This window comes from Marmota marmota, unplaced genomic scaffold, assembly GCF_001458135.2.
Source record: "Marmota marmota marmota unplaced genomic scaffold, marMar, whole genome shotgun sequence".
NCBI classification, from domain to species: domain Eukaryota; kingdom Metazoa; phylum Chordata; class Mammalia; order Rodentia; family Sciuridae; genus Marmota; species Marmota marmota.
Window position 1 is genome coordinate 68,255,552 of NW_025999842.1, and position 19,531 is coordinate 68,275,082.

A 19,531-nucleotide genomic window follows, 5' to 3' on the forward strand; every position below is an offset into this window, starting at 1 on the left:
GGGGGGGGGGGGGGAATATTTGTATATGCATGACCTATCTTGGGATCCAAGTCCAAACATAAAATTCATTCATGCTTCATATACTACTTACACACATTGCTAAAGCTGCCATCATGTGCTGGGTCACATTCAAGAATACAAACAACAATAAGTGTTGGAGAGGATGTGGGGGAAAAGGCACACTTACACATTGCTGGTGGGACTGCAAATTGGTGCAACCATTCTGGAAAGCAAATTTTTGATAGTTTGTTCCATCTTAGAAAACTTGGAATGAAACCTTCATGTGACCCATCTATTGTACTCCTCAGTTTAAAGCCAAAGGACGTAAAATCAGCATGCTATGTCAACACAGACGCATCAATGTTTACAGCAGCTCAATTCACAATAGCTAAACTATGGAAGCAACCTAGATGCCCTTCAATAGATGAATAGGTAAAGAAACTGTGGTATAAATACACAATGGAATATTACTCACATTAAAAGAGAATAAAGTTATGGCATTTGCTGGTAAATGGATGGAGTTGGAGAAAATAATACTAAGTGAAGTTAGCCAATCCCAAAAAAACAAAGGCCAAATGTTCTCTCTGATAAGTGGATGCTGATCCATAATTGGGGGTGGGGGGAGGAGGAACTTTGGGCAGGGGATGGAAGGGGCAGGAAAGACAGTGGAATGTGATGGACATTATTACCCTGTGTACATGTATGTGCAACACTACATCATGTACAATCAGAGAAATGAAAAGTTGTGTTTCAATTGTGTGCAATAAATCAAAACACATTCTGCTGTCTTATATACCTAATTTAAATAAATAAATAAATTTATAATAAATAAATAAGATGTTGCAGCTTGTGAAACATTTCAGATTTCAAGTTTTCAGATCAGGGATGCTCAACCTTTGTTTTTTATTTTACAGGTGAGGAAATTGAGGCACCAAAAACAATAAATTTTCCAAAGTTACAGAACTCATCAGTGGTAGGATTGGGATTCTTGCCTGGTTAATCTGAATCCAGGCACAGACTTTCCATCTGTCTACTGTGGATTCACCCAGATGTTGCACACATCTGCCCAAGAAAGGGTCAGGTGTGAAGTTGGAAGTAGGTGGAACATTAGACAAGAACAAGGAAATTAGCCAGTGATCCCAGGTGGAACAAACAATCAAGCTGCTTAACTGGCCAAAATTCTATGCTGACAAGTTCTACCCTCCATCCAGCCAACAGGGCCAGAGAGGGCAGGTCAGCATCAAGATGCATAACACATAAATACATTCAGAGATTTGCAAGAGCTTCCCCGCCCCCAGCAAGAACAATGGTAAGTTAACAAAAGGCTCTGGCTTTGAGGAAAAGTCTGACTTTAAATAGATTTTATTGGACATTTAAATTTGTTGTTTACTACTAAAATTTTTAAAAATTAGATAGAAATTTTGGAAGCATAAATGAATCACAAGCCATCTTTTACAGACTTTAAAAGATGCAAATTTCCAAATATAAATGTGCTCTGCATTAAAAGCAATGTCCTATTGAAATCTTAGATTCACTCACTTTTCCCCATCACTGTGTTTTTTATTTTTTTTTTTTTCTCTAGAGACTAAAATATAATATTTCTCTTCAATGGAGAAGACAAAAACAAAAAGAAGTACTTTCATGGTGGCTTTTGAAATTCAAACAATCGAAGACTCACAATAGAGTGGATTAAAAGCCCACATGACACAGCTTGTTTTGAAGGACCTGTGAAGATGATGAGAGGGACACGTCCCCTGGTTCAATCACTCAGCCTGCTCCCATCAACAGTGTTGACAGAGAACAGCCAGGTTGGCTGTCCATAGCAGTGTCACCACAATTACGTGGAGCTTTATTCCCGCACACATTTACCTCTAGAACTCCAAAAGAATTAGGCACATTTATTATTATTTAAAATCTCCATCTTGTCACTGTTAAAATAAAGGGGGAAGGTAGCTTCTTGCAACCAGTTCTTTCCATTTTCTACTCCATTTGCTCTGTTTTTTTTTTTTTGTTTGTTTGTTTGTTTGTTTTACAAAACAAATCATGGAACTGGAAAGAGATGGAGAGATGCAGCTAAAATTGAGTATGATTTTTAAAAGGAGGAAGGATGGGGGAAAGTTTGCTCCCTTCGACCTCATTCCACAATTAGGAGAGAACAAGAGACTCATTATATTGGCTGGAAAGGACCTCTGCTGGGGAATGTAAGCAAGGAGGGATCATCGACTTCAGTACCCCACAATAAAAACTGAAAAATGAAGAACTTTTCAGACTAGATTTGATTATTTTCATGGGTCTCTTCCCTAAAACCTGTCTCTGTCTGAAATTGCTGTAATATGAGGCATCCAGAAGGTATGAACTATGGGGGGAATAGAGCTCAGTGGTGAGGGTATTCTTAGCACACGAGAGGCCCTGGGTTCGATGAAGAAGAGAAAGAGGCGGGCTGGGTTGCGGCTCAGCGGCAGAGCGCTCACCTAGTACACACAAGGCGCTGGGTTGGATCCTCAGCACCACATAAAAATAAATAAATAAAATAAAGGTATTGTGTCCAACTACAACTAAAAATGTATATATTAGAAAAAAAGAGAGAGAGAAGAAGAAGAGGAAGGAGGAGACAAAACAAATCAAGTACCAAAATGAGTCCCCCCAAAATTACACACATGCTAAACTGCACCCACTGCCATCTCACTCCATTTGCTTAAGGTCTGGCCATCAGCAACATTTCCAGATCTGGCTGGGAAACCACACACCAGCCAAAAGGAAAGGAAAGAGGCCAAATTCTCAGTCTTCTGGAGACTTAAAATTATCCACATTTTAGCCAAGGACAAACAACACAACTTTTCCTCCTTCTTCTTTTCCCATTTCTACAACCTCTGTTCATGATCTAAAGGCATGTCAGAGGCACAATCAAAGCCATCTTATTGACTTGAGTTAATGAATTAACTAAGAATATACTTGATGGTTTCCCTAAGGGTATTTGATAAGCTCCTAAGCAAGATCAAGTTCAATGCAACTTGATGACAAAGAGTCCTCTTCTGCCTGATATCGCCCATTAAAGGAGAAAGAAAGAAACTTCCCACAGATTTTCCATGGTAAATGATGGATAATGAATCATCTCGGGGGTGTGGCTGCACATCAGCATGCTACACAGGTAGATTCAGTACAGGTGTTTCACTGAACCATGAATGTAGGCAGTGTCGCTGAACACATGTATTCATTCCAACTTTTTGACTACTCAGCCTACTTCAACCTTAAAAGGACAGCTGCCCTTGCCCTAGTCTTAGGAAACTAGGGCTTCATTGATCTGACAAAGAACACAGGACCCCACTGTACTTTCTTAGTATCTACCACAGATTCTTGACCTGTGCTGTTCAACAGAACTTTCTACAAGATGACAACGGTCTTCATCAGCACTATCCAATATGGTAGCCCAGAGCCATACACAGCTACCGAGCACGGGCAGCATAGCTCGTGTGGCTGAGGGGCTGACTTTTAGTTCATTTTAAGTCATTTCCACTTAAATAGTCACATGTGGTAATAGCTATGTTCTGGAAAGAGCAGCTCTACAGTGTGTACCAGTTACCCTTTGCCCCATACAGCAGGAAAAACAATGGGCCCAGATTCTGAGCTCAATCCTGGCAGGTGATCCTACTCCATCTCATAATGCAAGTCACTCTCCTAAGCCACTCCTGCTACCGAGGTCACTGTTCACAAAAGGCAGTTTCTCCCCTGGCTCTCAAACAAGACCAACCAACCGTGAGTCACTGTGAGCCAGTTTGGGGGAATTAATCAATAGCTCTTCCTTATTTTCAACCCCTATCCATTCTATCTACTCCTGTCTTTGCTCCAAAACTTTCCAGCGATTTTGTTATTTCCTCCCTCCTTCCTTACTTCTAATTCTATTCATTTCCTGTCTATCATAAAATCAACATCCACTGAACTGAGTTTACACAGAAACCTCTTTCATAACACCAGGGCCAATCGCGGTTACCCATCAACTGCCCAGGACATGAATATGCAGGGCAAAAAGCTATTACCAATTTGTGCATCCAAAGATTTATATGATAGTGAATTAAACAGATAGCGTTATTGTATGTGTTATGATAAGAATATTTTAAATGATGCTATGAAGACTAGAGATATTTTACTAAAATGCTTAAGAAACTCTCCGCAGCTCATTTGCAAACCCCCAAGGGACCCTCCTGCCCAGCGCAGTCTGGGGCTCCACTGCACAGAGCAGGTCCAGAATGAGTCTGAGGTCAAAGCCCGGTCTACAGAGGAAATTAGGAGGAAATTGTAGGAGATAAAACACAGCTTTTGGTTCTGGCACTTGTCCAGCTTTGTTCATTTTACTCTAATGTTTTAAGAGGCAGGGAAGAGGAAAGAGCAAAGAGAGAGCCCAGAGGCAACTGCTGTTTATCCTCCTGCTGGATGTACACAATGTGCCTCTGGTCGACCCCTTCTCCTTGGAGGCAGTGGATTTCAAAGTAATTGACTTGCCCTCAAAGTATTACTGCAAAGTGAAGGAGACAATTCAAATTCACAGATCATCTAGCAGAAAAGACCGAAAAGCCATGTTCCCAGAAAGTATAATAAAAGTAAATTCAAACATGTTGGACTGTGAAAACCAGACAGTTTGAATAATAAACAGGATGCTTAGGCATGTCCTCAGCAGTGCAAAACCCAGACCCGTAAGTGCACAGCCCCATCTAAGGTGAGTTACTGTACAGATGGGGAAAACAGACTCCCCAGAGGCCACAGAGGGAGGAATCTCCAGAGCCCAGCCAGGATTAGAATGCAAAAATCCTGCTTCCCCAGCCAATGCTCAGGCCACTTGGCCTCGGTGTCTCCCTGGTGGCAGCTCATTTATCAACCACAAATAATTTCCCCATTACTCTCCCAAACAAGAGCAGCGCATCCCAGTGCAGAAGACACAGCTCTGTCCATTTTAAGAAGAAGAATATGCACAATGAGGCAAGTGTTGTATAATCGACGGAACGCAGACCAGCGATGGCAAACCCATCTCGAGCACATTCTTTCCCACATTCTGGGTGATGTAATTGTATATACCTCTGGCTCGGGTTCAGAGCATTACTAACCCAGCTTGAATGCCGACAAGCGCGTCTAAATCCTAACAGTTAAGTAAACGGCATCTTTAACATGGCACCACGGCAGATGGACTTGAATCCCACCCATACCAGCCAGTTTGTAAACAAAGTGCTCTGACAGGTGTTTTTGGCCCACACCTAAAGGAGATGAGCACGCAGCCACTACACGGTGTAATGCCAGCACCAGGGCCCAGCAGGATGACACCCACTCACACACAGCCAGAGTTAAGCATCTATAATATGCAGTGAAGTTCAGCATTTTCCCATCTAGCTGCCATTTCCTGGGTTGATTATTTCAAATACAAACATCAATTCATTCAAACAGCACAAATATCTGTGAAACTGAATATGTTTTCAATAGTCACAAAAGCAGACATGAAAATTGGGACATTTCTCATTTCAATTTAGAAGACGACATTTGCAGTGAAGATTGGGTCTATCCTTTTAGTCTTTACAAAAGATAAGAAAATAAAACAAATACAGACATTTTCCATAAAAGGCAACTTTTTTCTGTAAAGGGCAAAAGACTAAATATCTCAGGCTTTGGAGGACCACACAGTTCCTTTTATAACTGCTGAACTCCGCTGCTGCAGCAAAAGAGCAGCCTCAGACAACACAGGAGTGAATGAACACAGCTGTGTTCCAATAAAATTTTATTTACAAAAATAGATAGTGGGCTGGTCACTGGTGGTGCACACCTATAATTCCAGCAGCTCAGGAGGCTGAGGCAGGAGAATCGCAAGTTCAAAGTCAGCCTCAGCAATGGCGAAGCACTGAGCAACTCAGTGAGACCCTGTCTCTAAATAAAACACAAAATAGGGCTGGGGGTGTGGCTCAGTGGTCAAGTGCCCCTAAATTCAATCCCCACGCATCCCCTCCCCAAAAAAAGAATAGACAGTGAGCCAGATTTAACTCACAGACCATAATTTTCTAGCCCTCATTCTAGAAAATGATATTTTTCTTCCCTTCTCATAGTATCTTCAATTCATGCTTCATGGATCACTAAGAAAATAATGATATACTAGATCATGATGAGAACTGGACAGAATAAGGCTCTAAAGGAAGTCATTGCAGTACAGATCACCTCCTCCTGAACTAACCAGTGCACAGAGAAGGTCCACAGCCTCCAACACCAGCTCCTGGTGTCCAATTCGTGTGACCCCCAGCTCTTCAAGATCCTGATGGGAAATCCGCAGCAGCTGCTCCCCATCTATCTTCTCCCGCTCAAACTTGTGGACATACGGCTGCAGGCAGTCATCTAACCCTATCAAAAAAAAAAAGAAAAATCCATTATCATCATTTCATTCCTTTACTCCCCCAAATGGCTCACATGTACATCAATCTCAGCAATCACCAAATACTGTTTATCTCTAAATGTATATTCCACCTGATAGGCACCCTTCATGTGACATCTTCTCATCTTAAACAGGTTTGAAATGCAGAGTGCAAAATTCTAAAGTGAACCAAGGAGAATTTTATTATAGCTACCTTCCCATTCCCTATAAACTAAAGGTGGAAACGCTAAATCCCTGCTGACTTGAAACACTAGTTATCTATACCAGACATAGGTTATCTGTTTGCTAAGCAACCTTTCCTTTGGGGACACCATGCCTCTCCCAGAGGGCTTACCAATCAAGATGCTTTGCTGGGCTGGGGATGTGCCTCAGTGATAGAGCACTTGCCTAGCATGTGTAAGGAAGGCCCTGTGTTCAGCACGGGGGAAAAAATACTTTGCCACAGTGGTTGGCATGTGGCCAGGCACCAGCCAGTCACAGCTGCAGGAATGGTCATGTGACTCAAGCAGAACCAATCAAAATCTTCCTTGTCATTTGGCACATGGCTACAAGACAGGAGCTCTTTCCTCCTTTCCAGCTGTTAGTCAGCGGGTACAACCAAGTGATCAGTTTTCTGAGAATACATCCATTTGAGAGGGGGAAAAAATGCTCTGATAATAACCTATAATCCCTGGATCCGACCTTCCTAAAGACTCTTCTACTCCTAGGATTTTTCTACTTCAGTTGAAAGGCATTCCCTTTCTAGCTGAAGCACGTCTGTGATAAGTTTCTGGCCTCTTCAACTGAAGTTCTGATGAGCACAAACCTGAAGGGGGAGGAGCCAGCGGCAGTTCAGAGAAAGTAACCTGAAGTGGATTAGCTTGGGGCAGCTTTTCCAGGTCAGATAGTTCGGTCAATGTCTGAAATGGGTAAGCCAAACAGGACTTGGGAATCTTCCTTCCTGTACAAAGAACTCTCTGGTCAACTGGATAATGGTTTTAATGGAATAAAATCTTACCCTGAGTCAGTCAATCTTTTCAAAGCTAATAATAAAAGTCGCTTTTGACTAGATTTATATAAATTCAATTATAAGACAAAGAATGAAGACTCAATTTTAAACAAAGCATGTGGAAGGCATGCTGCTGACCCTCCACCGTGCACGAACATGCACACACCATGCGCACACACACACACACATTTAACCTTCTCAAAAACTGTGTCATGTGGATATTCCTCTGGATTGGAAAAAGTAGAAAGGAGGTCCAGCACTTCCTTTTGGTCACACTAAAGTCCATGAATCTTAAAATCAGATGATGTGGGCTGGAGATGTGGCTCAAGCGGTAGCGCACTCGCCTGGCAAGCGCAGGGTGCTGGGTTCGATGCTCAGCACCACATAAAATAAAATAAAGATGTTGTGTCCACTGAAAACTGAAAAATAAATATTAAAAAAATTCTCTCTCTCTCTCTCCTCTCTCTCTTTAAAAAAAAATCAGATGATGTGTGATGCTAAACTACATCTCAGCCCCACAAACTCTCACCATGTGCCTCCTATATATATATATATATATATATATATACATATATATATATATATATATGAAGAAGAGTTTTGTGATAACCATTTCTTGCTATCAAATATAGAAATAGGAAAGGAACGATTTAATTTTATAGTAACAAACTCATCCTCCCCAAATTGACATCTGTCTAGCAGAGGGACTCTGTCCCAGCAAGTGAGCTTGGACACACTGATGCAAACCCTCTCCAACTGCCTTGAGCCTCGTGGCCTCTGGCCTGTGAGTCAAGCGATCAGTGGGGCAGGAAAGTCCAGAGGCTGAGAATGATACCCCCTATCTGGGGCCAACAGGCTGTCTCAGCACCCAGCCACCAGGAGTCTGTTCACTGTAGAAGGACAGTACCCATCTGCAGCAGGCAAGAACGGCAGGGGACAAGGCCCAGGGGCAGCCCCCTAACTACTCTGTCCTCACTTTATAAATAAGAAATTAAGGCCCCTGGAAGACATCCACACCATGGCAGTCACATGGCTGGTGAGAAACCAGGAGAAGGATTCTGTCAGTTCTTCTTTTCAGCTGGATACAGGAAAAAAGAGCTTGAACTCAAACCAGTTCTACTGGTCACAAGCCTTTTGCTCTTCTGCATCCTACTTGATAAACAGGGGATTATAACCTGGGATTACAGAAATTCCTCTCCAAGCATCTTCCTAAATAAGCAGCAAGGCCCAAGTACAAAACAGTTATTAAAATAGAATCACAAAGCCTCAGAGGCACTTAAAAGATACTTTAGATCTAACTGAGTCCCAAATTGGGAAAGAGCAGGCCAAAGACAAATTACTGTGAACTCCACCATAAATCCCTTAGCCAGCTCTAAACCAGGTCACAAGCAGGTTTTCGTGTTCCTCTTTCAGGATCTGTCTTCTCCAGCCCACTTCTTAGCTTTACAAAGAATTTTTGTTTTAATCAGTCACAAAAAGTCAGGAAGGCTATCTCAGATATTTAAATACTGTTATGGCTCAATTATATCTCCCCAAAATTTATGTTCAAGTCCTAACCCTCGGTGCTTGAGAACATGTTTGGAGAAGGAATCTTTAAAGAGGATATTTAATTAAAAAGACATCATGAGAGTGGCCTCGATCCATCACTGGTGTCCTTGTAAGAAGATGCACAGATGCACTCGGCGGGAAGACCCCATGAAGACACAGCGGGAAAGACAGCCATTCATAAGCCAGAGTAGCCTCAGAAGAAACAAGCCCTGCTGACCTTGATCTCAGACCTCCCGCCTCCTGAACAGGTAAGAAATAAATTTCTGTTGTTTCAGCCACCTAATCTATGGTACTCTGCTATGGCAACCCCAGCAAATAAATCTAAGCCTAGCCCTATTTTATTTCATATCCATCCACATGACAAACTGTTTTTCTAATAAACAAGGACCAGTGACCAGTGAGCAGTGGAACTGCAACTGGTGTCCACTGTGCAAAGTAAGCTCAACACTCAAAACTCAAGCATCAAACTCGGACAATGATAAAAGTTTTCACATGCAGAATAAATTAGCCCATTAGAATGACAGTGAGGAAACCATGTCCCAGGGATGTTCAATAAAGAGAGAAATACAGATGTGGCCAGAGTTCCTCTTCCATTAACCAAAAAAAAAAAAAAGAAGAAGAAGAAGAAAGAAAGAAAGAAAAGAAAAAGAAAGGAAGGAAGAAATAGGATTTCAGGAGTAACCATGGAGTGAAGCATTTAAGTAATATGAGGAGTACAGAGAGGGAGACTGAGGATGTTGGTATAGCGAGGGCTCTAGTTAGAGTCAGGATGCAGGTGATCATACACTAAGAACTGTAGGGTACAGAGCAGACCAGAATCTCCTTGAGGATTCTGCGGGACGACAAGCAATGTAACCTCAAATCATCAAAAGCTCCCTACGACAGGCACCTGGGCTGGTTCCATAACTTGGCTACAGAACTGTGCTGCTATCAACACTGGTGACCGTATCAGCAGAGTGTGCTGATTTTAGTTCTTTGGGATAAATACTGAGGAGCGGAATAGCTGGGTCATACAGTGGTTCCATTTCTGTTCTTTTCAGGAACCTCCACTGTTTCTCAAAGTGGATGTACCATGCATATTTATAAAGCACCAATTAAAGTAAGTAAATATTCAGGGTACAGGGGCACAGGCCTGTAATCCCAGCAGCTGGAGAGGCTGAGGCAGGAGGAGGATCGTAAGTTCAAAGCCAACCTCAGCAATGGCAATGGCGAGGCGCTAAGCAGCTGAATGAGACCCTGCCTCTAAATAAAATACAAAATAGGGCTGGGATGTGGCTCAGTGGTCCAGTGTCCCTGAGTTCAAACCGCAGTACCAAAAAAAGAAAAGAAGTAAATAAGAAGAAGGGCAACAGGGCAATAAGGGTATGGAAGAGAGGAAGGAAAGTGGGGGCACTGGGAACAGAAATGGAGAATTAAGTTCTATGATGTATGATTATGTCAAACTAAACTCAACCGTTATATATGATAAAAGTATTAAAATAATTAAATTACTTTTTAGAAGTTCACTGAGATGAAGAATCATCCAATAGGAATATCACAGTGCCACCTATATGAAGACAATCTATTGTGGCTCACACGCTGCCCCCTCAAACACACAAAGATAATGAATATGCAGGTTTTAAACAGAATTGCTCCCAGGCTTTTATCACCCGATACATTACGGCCTATTGGTCAGTTATCGTAGGGTTCTGAACACAAGTAGACATTTACAAAGAGCCAACTCCTGCGCAGTCCCACAAAGGAAGAGGAAAGCCCCATTTTGAGTGAACGGATCTAGCGGTTCTAGAATTTGCAATAAACTGTACTCTTATTTGCCAAATGTACCTATTTGCCAATTTCTTGCTTTCAGGGACTTATACAAAGTCTAGCGGGACTAAGAAAACATGTAATTAAGTAACATTAAGTGAAACACATTCCATTTACACAAGTTAAATTAAACACCAACGGAATGTGAATTCATGGAGGATGGCCCAGGACCCTGAGGGACCAAGCTTCCTACTGTGACTGAAGCTAGCCCAAGCAACCCTAAGCTCACAAAGAAATCCCAAAAGCACAAGGGGCCTGTATAGGCCTGAGTTCCCTTCTCTGTCTCCCTTCTTACTGACGGGGTAACTTGGGGAAAGCTACTCAGCTGCCTCATCTGTAAAATGGGGAAACTAATACTGCCCGCTACAGAGAAGTGCCGTGAAAACTAATGTTAATATTTATAAAGAGTCTAGAAACGACGCAGCACATAATAAATGCACTATATATTTTTTAAAGAATGTGATGTATTCAGGCCCTCAATTTTCTAAGTGTTCAGAATAAAAAACTGCTAGGGAGAAAAAAAAAAAAACCAAATTTAGGTGCCCCCTCCGGAACAGAGTAAATCGGAGATAAAAATCTCAACAGCCTATAGCCTTTCCCAGAAAGTGTCTGCAGATGTGACAGGTTGCAATAGCCTTGGTTTCTTCTAGAAGTGCTTTATGATTTGCATCAGCACATGAGCGGCATGAAAGGAGAGGCTGCCTCTCATCCACCGCTTCTGCTGCTGGCACGAGAACCTTCTGTGTTCTTGCACACAGCAGTATTTTGTCCTTCTAGGGGTGAATAGTATTCCGTTGTGTGTGTATGCAGGGCATTTTCTTTATCCATTAAAAGATGTTTTAACCTGGTTTTTGTTGTCATCACCTGCTGTTTTGTCTGGTTTTTTTGTTGTTGTTGTTTGTTTGTTTTTTTTAAGAAATGTTTTGACTTAGAAATCAGATTAGCTAAAACTTGTAGTCTCCCATCTCACTCGGGACTTCGAGGAGTCACAAATGACAGGTGCTGCCAAAACGCGCTCCAACAGGATTCGAATCGAGGGTGTTCTTCAACTAGAAGAGTCTTCAAAGACTCACACACATTCCATTTCATTCAACAAGGCTCATGTAGACACCGAACATCCCTGCACACCCCCGTGGGGATGGACCTCCACTACCAAGGAAACGAGGCTTCAGAGCAGGTCGCGTGTGATGGTTGAGCCAGAGGAAAGGAGGCAAGGCTGGAGAGGACACTTGCACCTGACGACAATATCCTCAGAACCTCCCACGCTTTTACAGACATTCAATAACGCAGTCCTGCCGTCAGGACCTTGTGCTGTCACGACTCTTCTGTCTTCCCAAGTTACTGACACCCCCATCCAGTACGTTATAACTTCCCCCAAAACAGGACAACTTCCTAAGAATAAAAAGGTCAGGTATGAACCAAAGCTCAGTGTTTTGGCTTCTGCACAAGCACGAGATGATGAATGGGGCGAAGCCGATCTCACACCAAAACTCAGGAGGGCGGCGTGTGGTCAGGACCCGGCGCCCTCTCACTCCTGTCATTTCACCTGGGATGGACTTTCTTTCGTAAGGCTTGTTCTGAGGATGTCTGCGGGCCTTCGTTCTAACTGGCTGATAGGACTGATTTGAATGCAGCCATTTGAGTTTAGGCAATAACCCTGGGTTGGAAACACAGGACTACGCTGACATTCAGCTAGGTAATTTTAAAGGCTTGAAGAAAGATTTTGCCCCAAATTGACGGACCTTTCCGAAACGCTAAGCAGCACCTGGAGGAAGCCAGGTGGGGAGGCCCAGAGCCTCTTCTCAGAGGCAGCCTGAGACAACAGGGTCCACTAAGCCTTTATGCCTTCAGCAGGTCCCGTGAAGGCCAAACCAGTTCCTTGGCAGGGAGAGACAGAAGTCTGAGGCCGCTGGAACAACCCCTCCCCTATCATCTCCCACTGGATTACTGCTCTGAGGACCTACAGCCAGGACCGCCTTTCTCTGGCTCAGGATCCAACTGCACTCCCAGACCTCAGGAGGCCACGGCTCAGCGGGGGACGCTCACTATTCTGTTCTCCTTTCCTTGGTTTGGAATTCCTGCTTTGAGGAGAAAAGAACCAGTGGACTAAGCCAGTTTTCCTTCATTGACTAATACAGTCCATGGCAGTTCCTGTACTCCCTCAAAGAGCCCAAAACGGAAATGTCCTGAGTGGCCAGTGGGAGGTGGACCCCGTCCAATGGGCACTGTCCATCTCAGCTGGGCATGAGCACTGCTTGGAGGCTCTCTGGCTGGTCACCTCTCCAGTCCCACATAGTAACGAGGTCCAACCTGCTCCAGTTTCCTCTAGTCCCCTTTACCTGCCCACCCACGCCACCTGCTCCCTGGACGTCCAGGCCCGGGAGTTCTTCCTGTATACAACAGGAGCTCTTGACATACTTCAGCCACACCTTCGGGTCATACTGTCTTCATTTTCCCAATCCTTCATCTTACACTTTCAAACCCATTCCCTCATACTTCCTCTAGGACCTAAATTTATCCTCACCAATTCTTGAACTTGAACCTTCCACCTTTTCAAGGGCTTTGGTAACAGAGGAATTAGTCAGTGGTTAATACCTGGGCTCCGTCCCTAACCTCCTGTTTGCCCAGGTCACCACACTCGGCCTCCTCCCAACTACTCACAGAAGCTGCCCTGTACTGGTCTGCAAGGACCCGAAACTGTCAAGCCCCGTAGGTAATCTGCAGGTCTCATCTCCACTGTTTTGATGCTGTTGCCAACTTCTTCATTCTAGAAAGTTTTCTCCTCTGTCTGCCCCACATCTTTTCTCCTGGGCTTCTCACCAGGTTGGTGAAAGTTTATCCTCTGCTCCTTCATTAACTGGTTTCCCTACAAACTGTCCCTTGAATTTGGAATAGCTAACTTCATCCTTGGATCATCTGTCCTCTTCTCTAGGAAAAAAAAAAAAAAAATCCTTATCAACTAGCAAGGACTTAACCAAACTTTGTCCCAGTGGTCCACAGGAGAATAAGGACCTATAAGACATGGGAAGAAAATACAAGAACTTTGCTATATTACTTTATCCAAAAATGTAAGAGAATCTCAACTTTACCAATATGCACCTGACTCTGACACATCCGTCTGTCTCTGAGTCCGATGTCCTGCTACGTACTCCAGGGACCCAAAAGCCCTTCCTATACTGAGAAAGGGGAGGAGCTAAACCCAAATGACTCCCTTCAGCCTATGATGATGGTGATGATGCTGTAGTTTATCATCAACTCTCAGCTCAACTAGTTCTCATAACACAGGCAAAGTCCTTAAAGAGATCCCTGCAACTGGGACTGTACATTGAAGATAATACAAGGGCAAGCAACTGAAAAATAGCAGACCAATACTCTTAATCCCTGATCCAATCTATCAAGAACCATTTGAAATATGATGTCTAATATTAATGAAGAAACACACTCTAAGTATCCACCTGCCTTGTGATGTTAAAAAGTTTTAAATCTTTAATCATCTTTTGAAAATATTTGCTTCTGAAGTTACTCATTAGCAGAGGCCTGATAGTACCGCAGAGGATACATATTACACATAGATAAATGTCTACTGATTGCAGCTGTGTGCAGATAGGTTTCTTAGTTATAGGAAAGCATTATCAAAACTCCACAGACTTCCGCCACCTGCTCTCTAATCCAAGCTCAGCACACACAGTCCTGATCCCTTCCCTCTCTCATCAAGCCTGTCTCTCCTGTTTTCCTTATTTTGGACACTGACCCCCCGGGACTTGGAGTTTTCCAAGCCACAGACAGGGAACTCCCCTTCTTGTACATTTTTTATCCTCACGGAGGACAGTCTTCAAGTACCATCAGCTGCACCTGCTGAACTTCCCTCACCACACTGTGGTTGGATAAACATCCCCAAAGGATCATGTGCTAAAGGCTGGATCCTCAACCCGTGGAATTACTGGAACCTCCTGGAGGTGGGTCCTAGTGGGAAGAAGTTAGATCACTGGGGGCTTGCCCCTGAGGGGGATAATGGGACCCCAGACCCTCCTCTTTCCTCTCTCTTTGTTTCCTGGCTACCATGACGTGAGCAGCTTCTTCCTTCACGTGCTGCCTGCCATGGTATACTACTTTGCCACCAGCCCAAAAGCAATGAGCCAACCATGAACTGAAACATCCAAAGTGTAAGCCAAAATAAACCTTTCCTCTTTCTAAGTTGATTATCTCTGGTATTTTGTTATAGGAAATGAAAGCTGACTAGCAGAACTCGGTTCCTCCTTTCTATCTATACTGTCACAACTAAACTTCTCCCTCACTCGGGTTCCTACAATAATCTAGAAACCAGCTGCCATGCTCAGTCCCTTCTTCCTCTTAAATAATCCTCTATAATTCCATCTGAGCAAAGTCATACATCACAGCTTCACAGACCCAAAACCATTAGCTTAGCATAGCCTCCCAAACTCTTTAGGGCCTGCCCTTTTGCAAAGTCCTCTGCAGTCCCACCTTCCATCACACTTAACCTGAGAAGATGGGAGAGTGCCCATTCTAATGCCTTTCTCCCAAAAAAGCAAAAGTATCACTCCAGATTGGCAAATACAGCTCACAGGACAAATCCAACCTGTACCTGTATCTATAAGTGAAGTTTTATTGGAACGCAGGCACGGTGCTCCCATTTGCCTCTGGCTGCTTTAGGGCAGCAATAGAGCTTTCAGTAGTTGTGACAGAGACTGTCTGGCCCACAGGCCTAGAATATGGAGCTCTGGCCCCTTACAGAAAAGAGCTGCAGACCCTGGCATAGCATACCTACGCCAGAGGTGAGTCAAGGTGAGGATAAACCTGCCAACCTAAAAAACCAACAAGACGAGTCAGTCTACTCTGACATTGTGCGATCCTAATTTTTCTTCTCTTTTTATATGTTTGGAAGAATCGTTTTCTATAGTTACATTGAATTTAAAAGCAGAGAAAAATGTTATCCCTCTTCTTCCACAGTAAAATACATGAATATATTTTGGGGAGACCCCTTACAACTTTTTACCCACTTTTTTTTTTTTTTGGTCAGTGTTATACCTTATACACAATGAAATTAGCCATCAGTGTACAATGCATTGAGTTTTAATCAATACATAATTGTGTAACACTACAATCATGGTTTAAGTGTTCTTATTGTCTCCAAACACTCTCTCGTGTCCACTCCAACCTGCTTTCTGTTTAAATGAACTTGGCTTCTTACCCCGGCTCACCTCCACCCACTGCCTGTGAATGGCCAATTCTGGCTCCTACGCTCCTCACCCCTGCATTAGGCTTCCATTAGCTGCAGCTTCGATTTTTTTTTATTTATTTATTTGGATTTGTTATACATGATGGCAGAATGCAATTAATTTCATATTTCAAATATAGAGCACAATTTTTCAAGACACTGGTTGTACACAAAGCATTTTCACACCTTTGTGTCTTCATACATGTACTCAGGGTAATGATGTCTAACTCATTCCACCATCATTCCTACCCGATTGCCCCCTCCTTTCCCCTCCCTCCCTTTGCCTTACCCAAAGTTCCTCCATTCCTCCCCTCTCCCCCTCCAACTGCCATTATGCGCCTGCATCCTCATATCAAAGACAACATTCAGCCTTTGGTTTTTTCGGATTGGCTTACTTCACTTAGCATTATACTCTCCAACTTTATCCATTTACCTACAAATGCCATAGTTTTATTCTCTTTTAATGCTGTGTGTGTCTGTGTGTGTGTGTATGGTTTGCATGTATGTAAGTGTGTGTGTGTGTGTGTATATATATATATATCTCAAAGTTTCCCCATCCATTCATCTACTGAAGGGCATTTAGGTTGGTTCCATAACAATGCTGCTACAAACATTGATGTGGCTGTGTCTCTGCAGAGTGCTGTTTTTAAGTCCTTTGGGTATAAACCGAGGAGTGAGATAGCTGGGTCAAATGATGGTTCCATTCCCAGTTTTCCAAGGAATAGCTGCAGCTTTGATTTCATTAGTCATCCTGAGAGGCTTCTGGTTACAGTTAATTTAGTACCGGGACTCAACACAATGTCTCAAAGCTGGACTGAAAAACCTCTGCTTCTGCATGATGCCTAAACTTTACCACTTCCCTTTATTTACACGACAAAAGTATGAAAAAGGAAATAAACTGCCCAGGAACTAAACCCCAAATGTCCTCAGCTAAAAAGCTAAAAAGTCATTAGCAAAAACGAAAGAGCTTGGTTTTGAGAAAACACATAAAAGCTCTGTGTAAGTCAGGTTTCCTACCCTGCTCATCTCAGTGCACAGCGAAGCCTGGGGCGGGGGCTGCTGCTCCCTTCCAAGCAGAACCTGCATGAACTCCAAGCACATAATGGAGGACCCACTAGCAAGGACCCTGGAAGCCCAATTAAGAGCCACCAAAGCTCTTTCCCTTTGGTTATGAAATGGGAAACGGATTTTGAGAAGGAGGAATATCCCAACTGGCCATTTTTTAGGGTACCAACCTGGGGGTGGGGGGAACAGTAACGCTGAAGATAATGGTTGGCCTTTCACCATTTGGGAAAAGCTGGTTTGCACATCACTGAAGAGCTTCCAGATATGTAGCAACCCACTGACCGCTCACATTCCTCACAAGAAGCAACACTCAGAGCAGGACAGGGAGTGCTAAGGCGCCCGCATGTCCCTAGTGCATGTCCCCACAGCCAACTCCGCTGTCTCACTAATAACCAATGTCCCCTAAGGCTGACGTCACTCTGAAGACACTAGAAGATGCAACCAAGAAACAACCCCCCTTTGGGGTTCGCCACGTAAGGAAAAGATACATCACTTAAACAAAACTGAGAACAGGAAGCAGGTCCATGCCAGGAAAATTTAAGGAAGGAAAACCAGAAAACCTTAGCTCAAGGGTCCAAGTTATTCAGAAAACATTAAGAAGCACCAACTCGTCTGAGGTTTCTGAATTGGTAAGTAACACATCCTGGCTGAAAATTTTAACCAGGAAACTCTGGCTTCTTCAAAGTTGTAGGCCTTCCAAGCCCACTCTGCCCCACCCCCAACAGATTCTGCCCAACCTCTGGCCGCTGTGAAAGAGACCCCTCCCCACCCTCCCAGCACTTGGCACTGGGCAAAGCCCAGCTGTGGAGGGCAGAGAGCCCAAGGTGGGGACAGGGGAAAGGACGGAAGTTAGTTTACTAACTTAGTTACTACTTAGTTACCATCTGATATCATTTTGAGGGTTAGAAATGTATACTGATATCAATCACTGAGAATCAGTCAACTGAACATCCGTGGTCTAAACAGATGATCAGAATTCAGAACCCAACAGTGTTCAGCCACAAGCCCTCCCCTCTGCCCCGCCCCACCAAAAACTGTATGATGAACCTGAAAAATAATACTGAGGACAAGGAAAAAAACACAACGTTGACTTATCTGTCTGTAGGTGTATGTGTGTGCACACATGTGCATGTGTACCTACACACACATATATCCTGTGGCACGTGTCAAATCAAAAAAGGGACAAGGAGCTTCAAATTCTAAAAGCAAAAAACAAAACTGTGGAGATGAACACATGGCATACCACAATACTCTGGTAAAGAAAAATGTTCTTTCCAGAGTTATTGGTTAACGGTTCAGCAACCAAACCCGCAGCGTCCAATTCTGCAATACTTGGTGTGAAGGGGGGAGGGGAAGGGGGATGAGACTCAACATATGAAACTGAAGAAAAGAATGTCCTTTTGCCCATTAGGTGTACTTTTTGACCTTCTAGCACAGCTTATTTTTGCCAAAGTTATAAGTTAGATTTCTGTCTGAAAACCAAACACTACTACAACTGCTGTCACTGGGATGCTTATAAGGAATCTAGGGAAGAATTAACTAGCTCCTTGCACAAGCAGCAAGTCTGATAAGTTTATAGCACTGGGGAGAATCAGCCCGGCACAATGGACCACAGGCAGACACAGCAACAGGCCTGGAACCTGGGCCTCGCTGTCAACACCACTGGGGAAAGTCCCACTTGGAACGTTGTCTGTCACCTCTGTTCTACCTGAGCCCTTAGGATATACATGGAAAAACTGCTCTTGGGTAACCCTCCATCACGGTCATTTCAAAGTACACAGCCCAAACGGCCAGACAGCACTTTAAATCAAACCCCTGCATTAGTGGGGGCTGCCGTGTCTAGAGAGGACCTGCACACACAGTGTCGTCTTGATCCTTGCCGTGATTCCAGGAAGGGATCAGTCAGGGGATTATTTCAACAGTTTACAGATAAGGAAACCAAAACTCAGGGGTACCAGGTAAAAGGCAAAGCTAAGCTAGAACCCGGCCCTGGACTTCAACCAGATCCTTGCAGGGCCTGAGGTGGTCAACAAAGAAACAGACATAGAGGAAATGGCTTAACCAAGTACAGTCATTTACAGACCTTCTAACATGAGGACTTATACGTCTCAAGCATGATGTTGAGCATCGTGAAAATGGCCAAAGATATAGGTCACTAGTCAAGTAATTGAAGATTAAAGAACTGGGAGCAAAGCAAGAAGGAGTTATTAAGCCTGTTTTATTAGCCAGGAGAGGCAATATGTCCTCAGGAGTCAGACTGTCTGGATTCAGTTCTACCAATTCCCAGCTGTGTGACCTTGTGCAAGTTACTTAATCTCTCTGTGCCTCTGGTCATCTACAAATGGAGAGGTTAACAGTACCTACCTCGTGGGGTCAACTGGATTTAACATGATTAAATGAGTTAGTATTCTTGAAGCACTTAGAAATGGTGCCAGGAACACAGTAAATGCTTGATCTCATGTAGTATTTGTGAAAATAAAAATTTTAA

General features: G+C 43.5%; 1 protein-coding gene across 1 annotated transcript in view; it reads right to left on the reverse strand.

The window, feature by feature from the left end:
- Cnksr3 (CNKSR family member 3) overlaps nt 1-19,531 on the reverse strand; it is an 87,434-nt gene that overhangs the window by 26,861 nt on the left and 41,042 nt on the right. Inside the window, exon 2 of the mRNA XM_015502394.2 lies at nt 6,206-6,369. Within this exon, the coding sequence (XP_015357880.1) occupies nt 6,206-6,369 (164 nt within the window). The remainder of the gene's footprint in view (nt 1-6,205; nt 6,370-19,531) is intronic.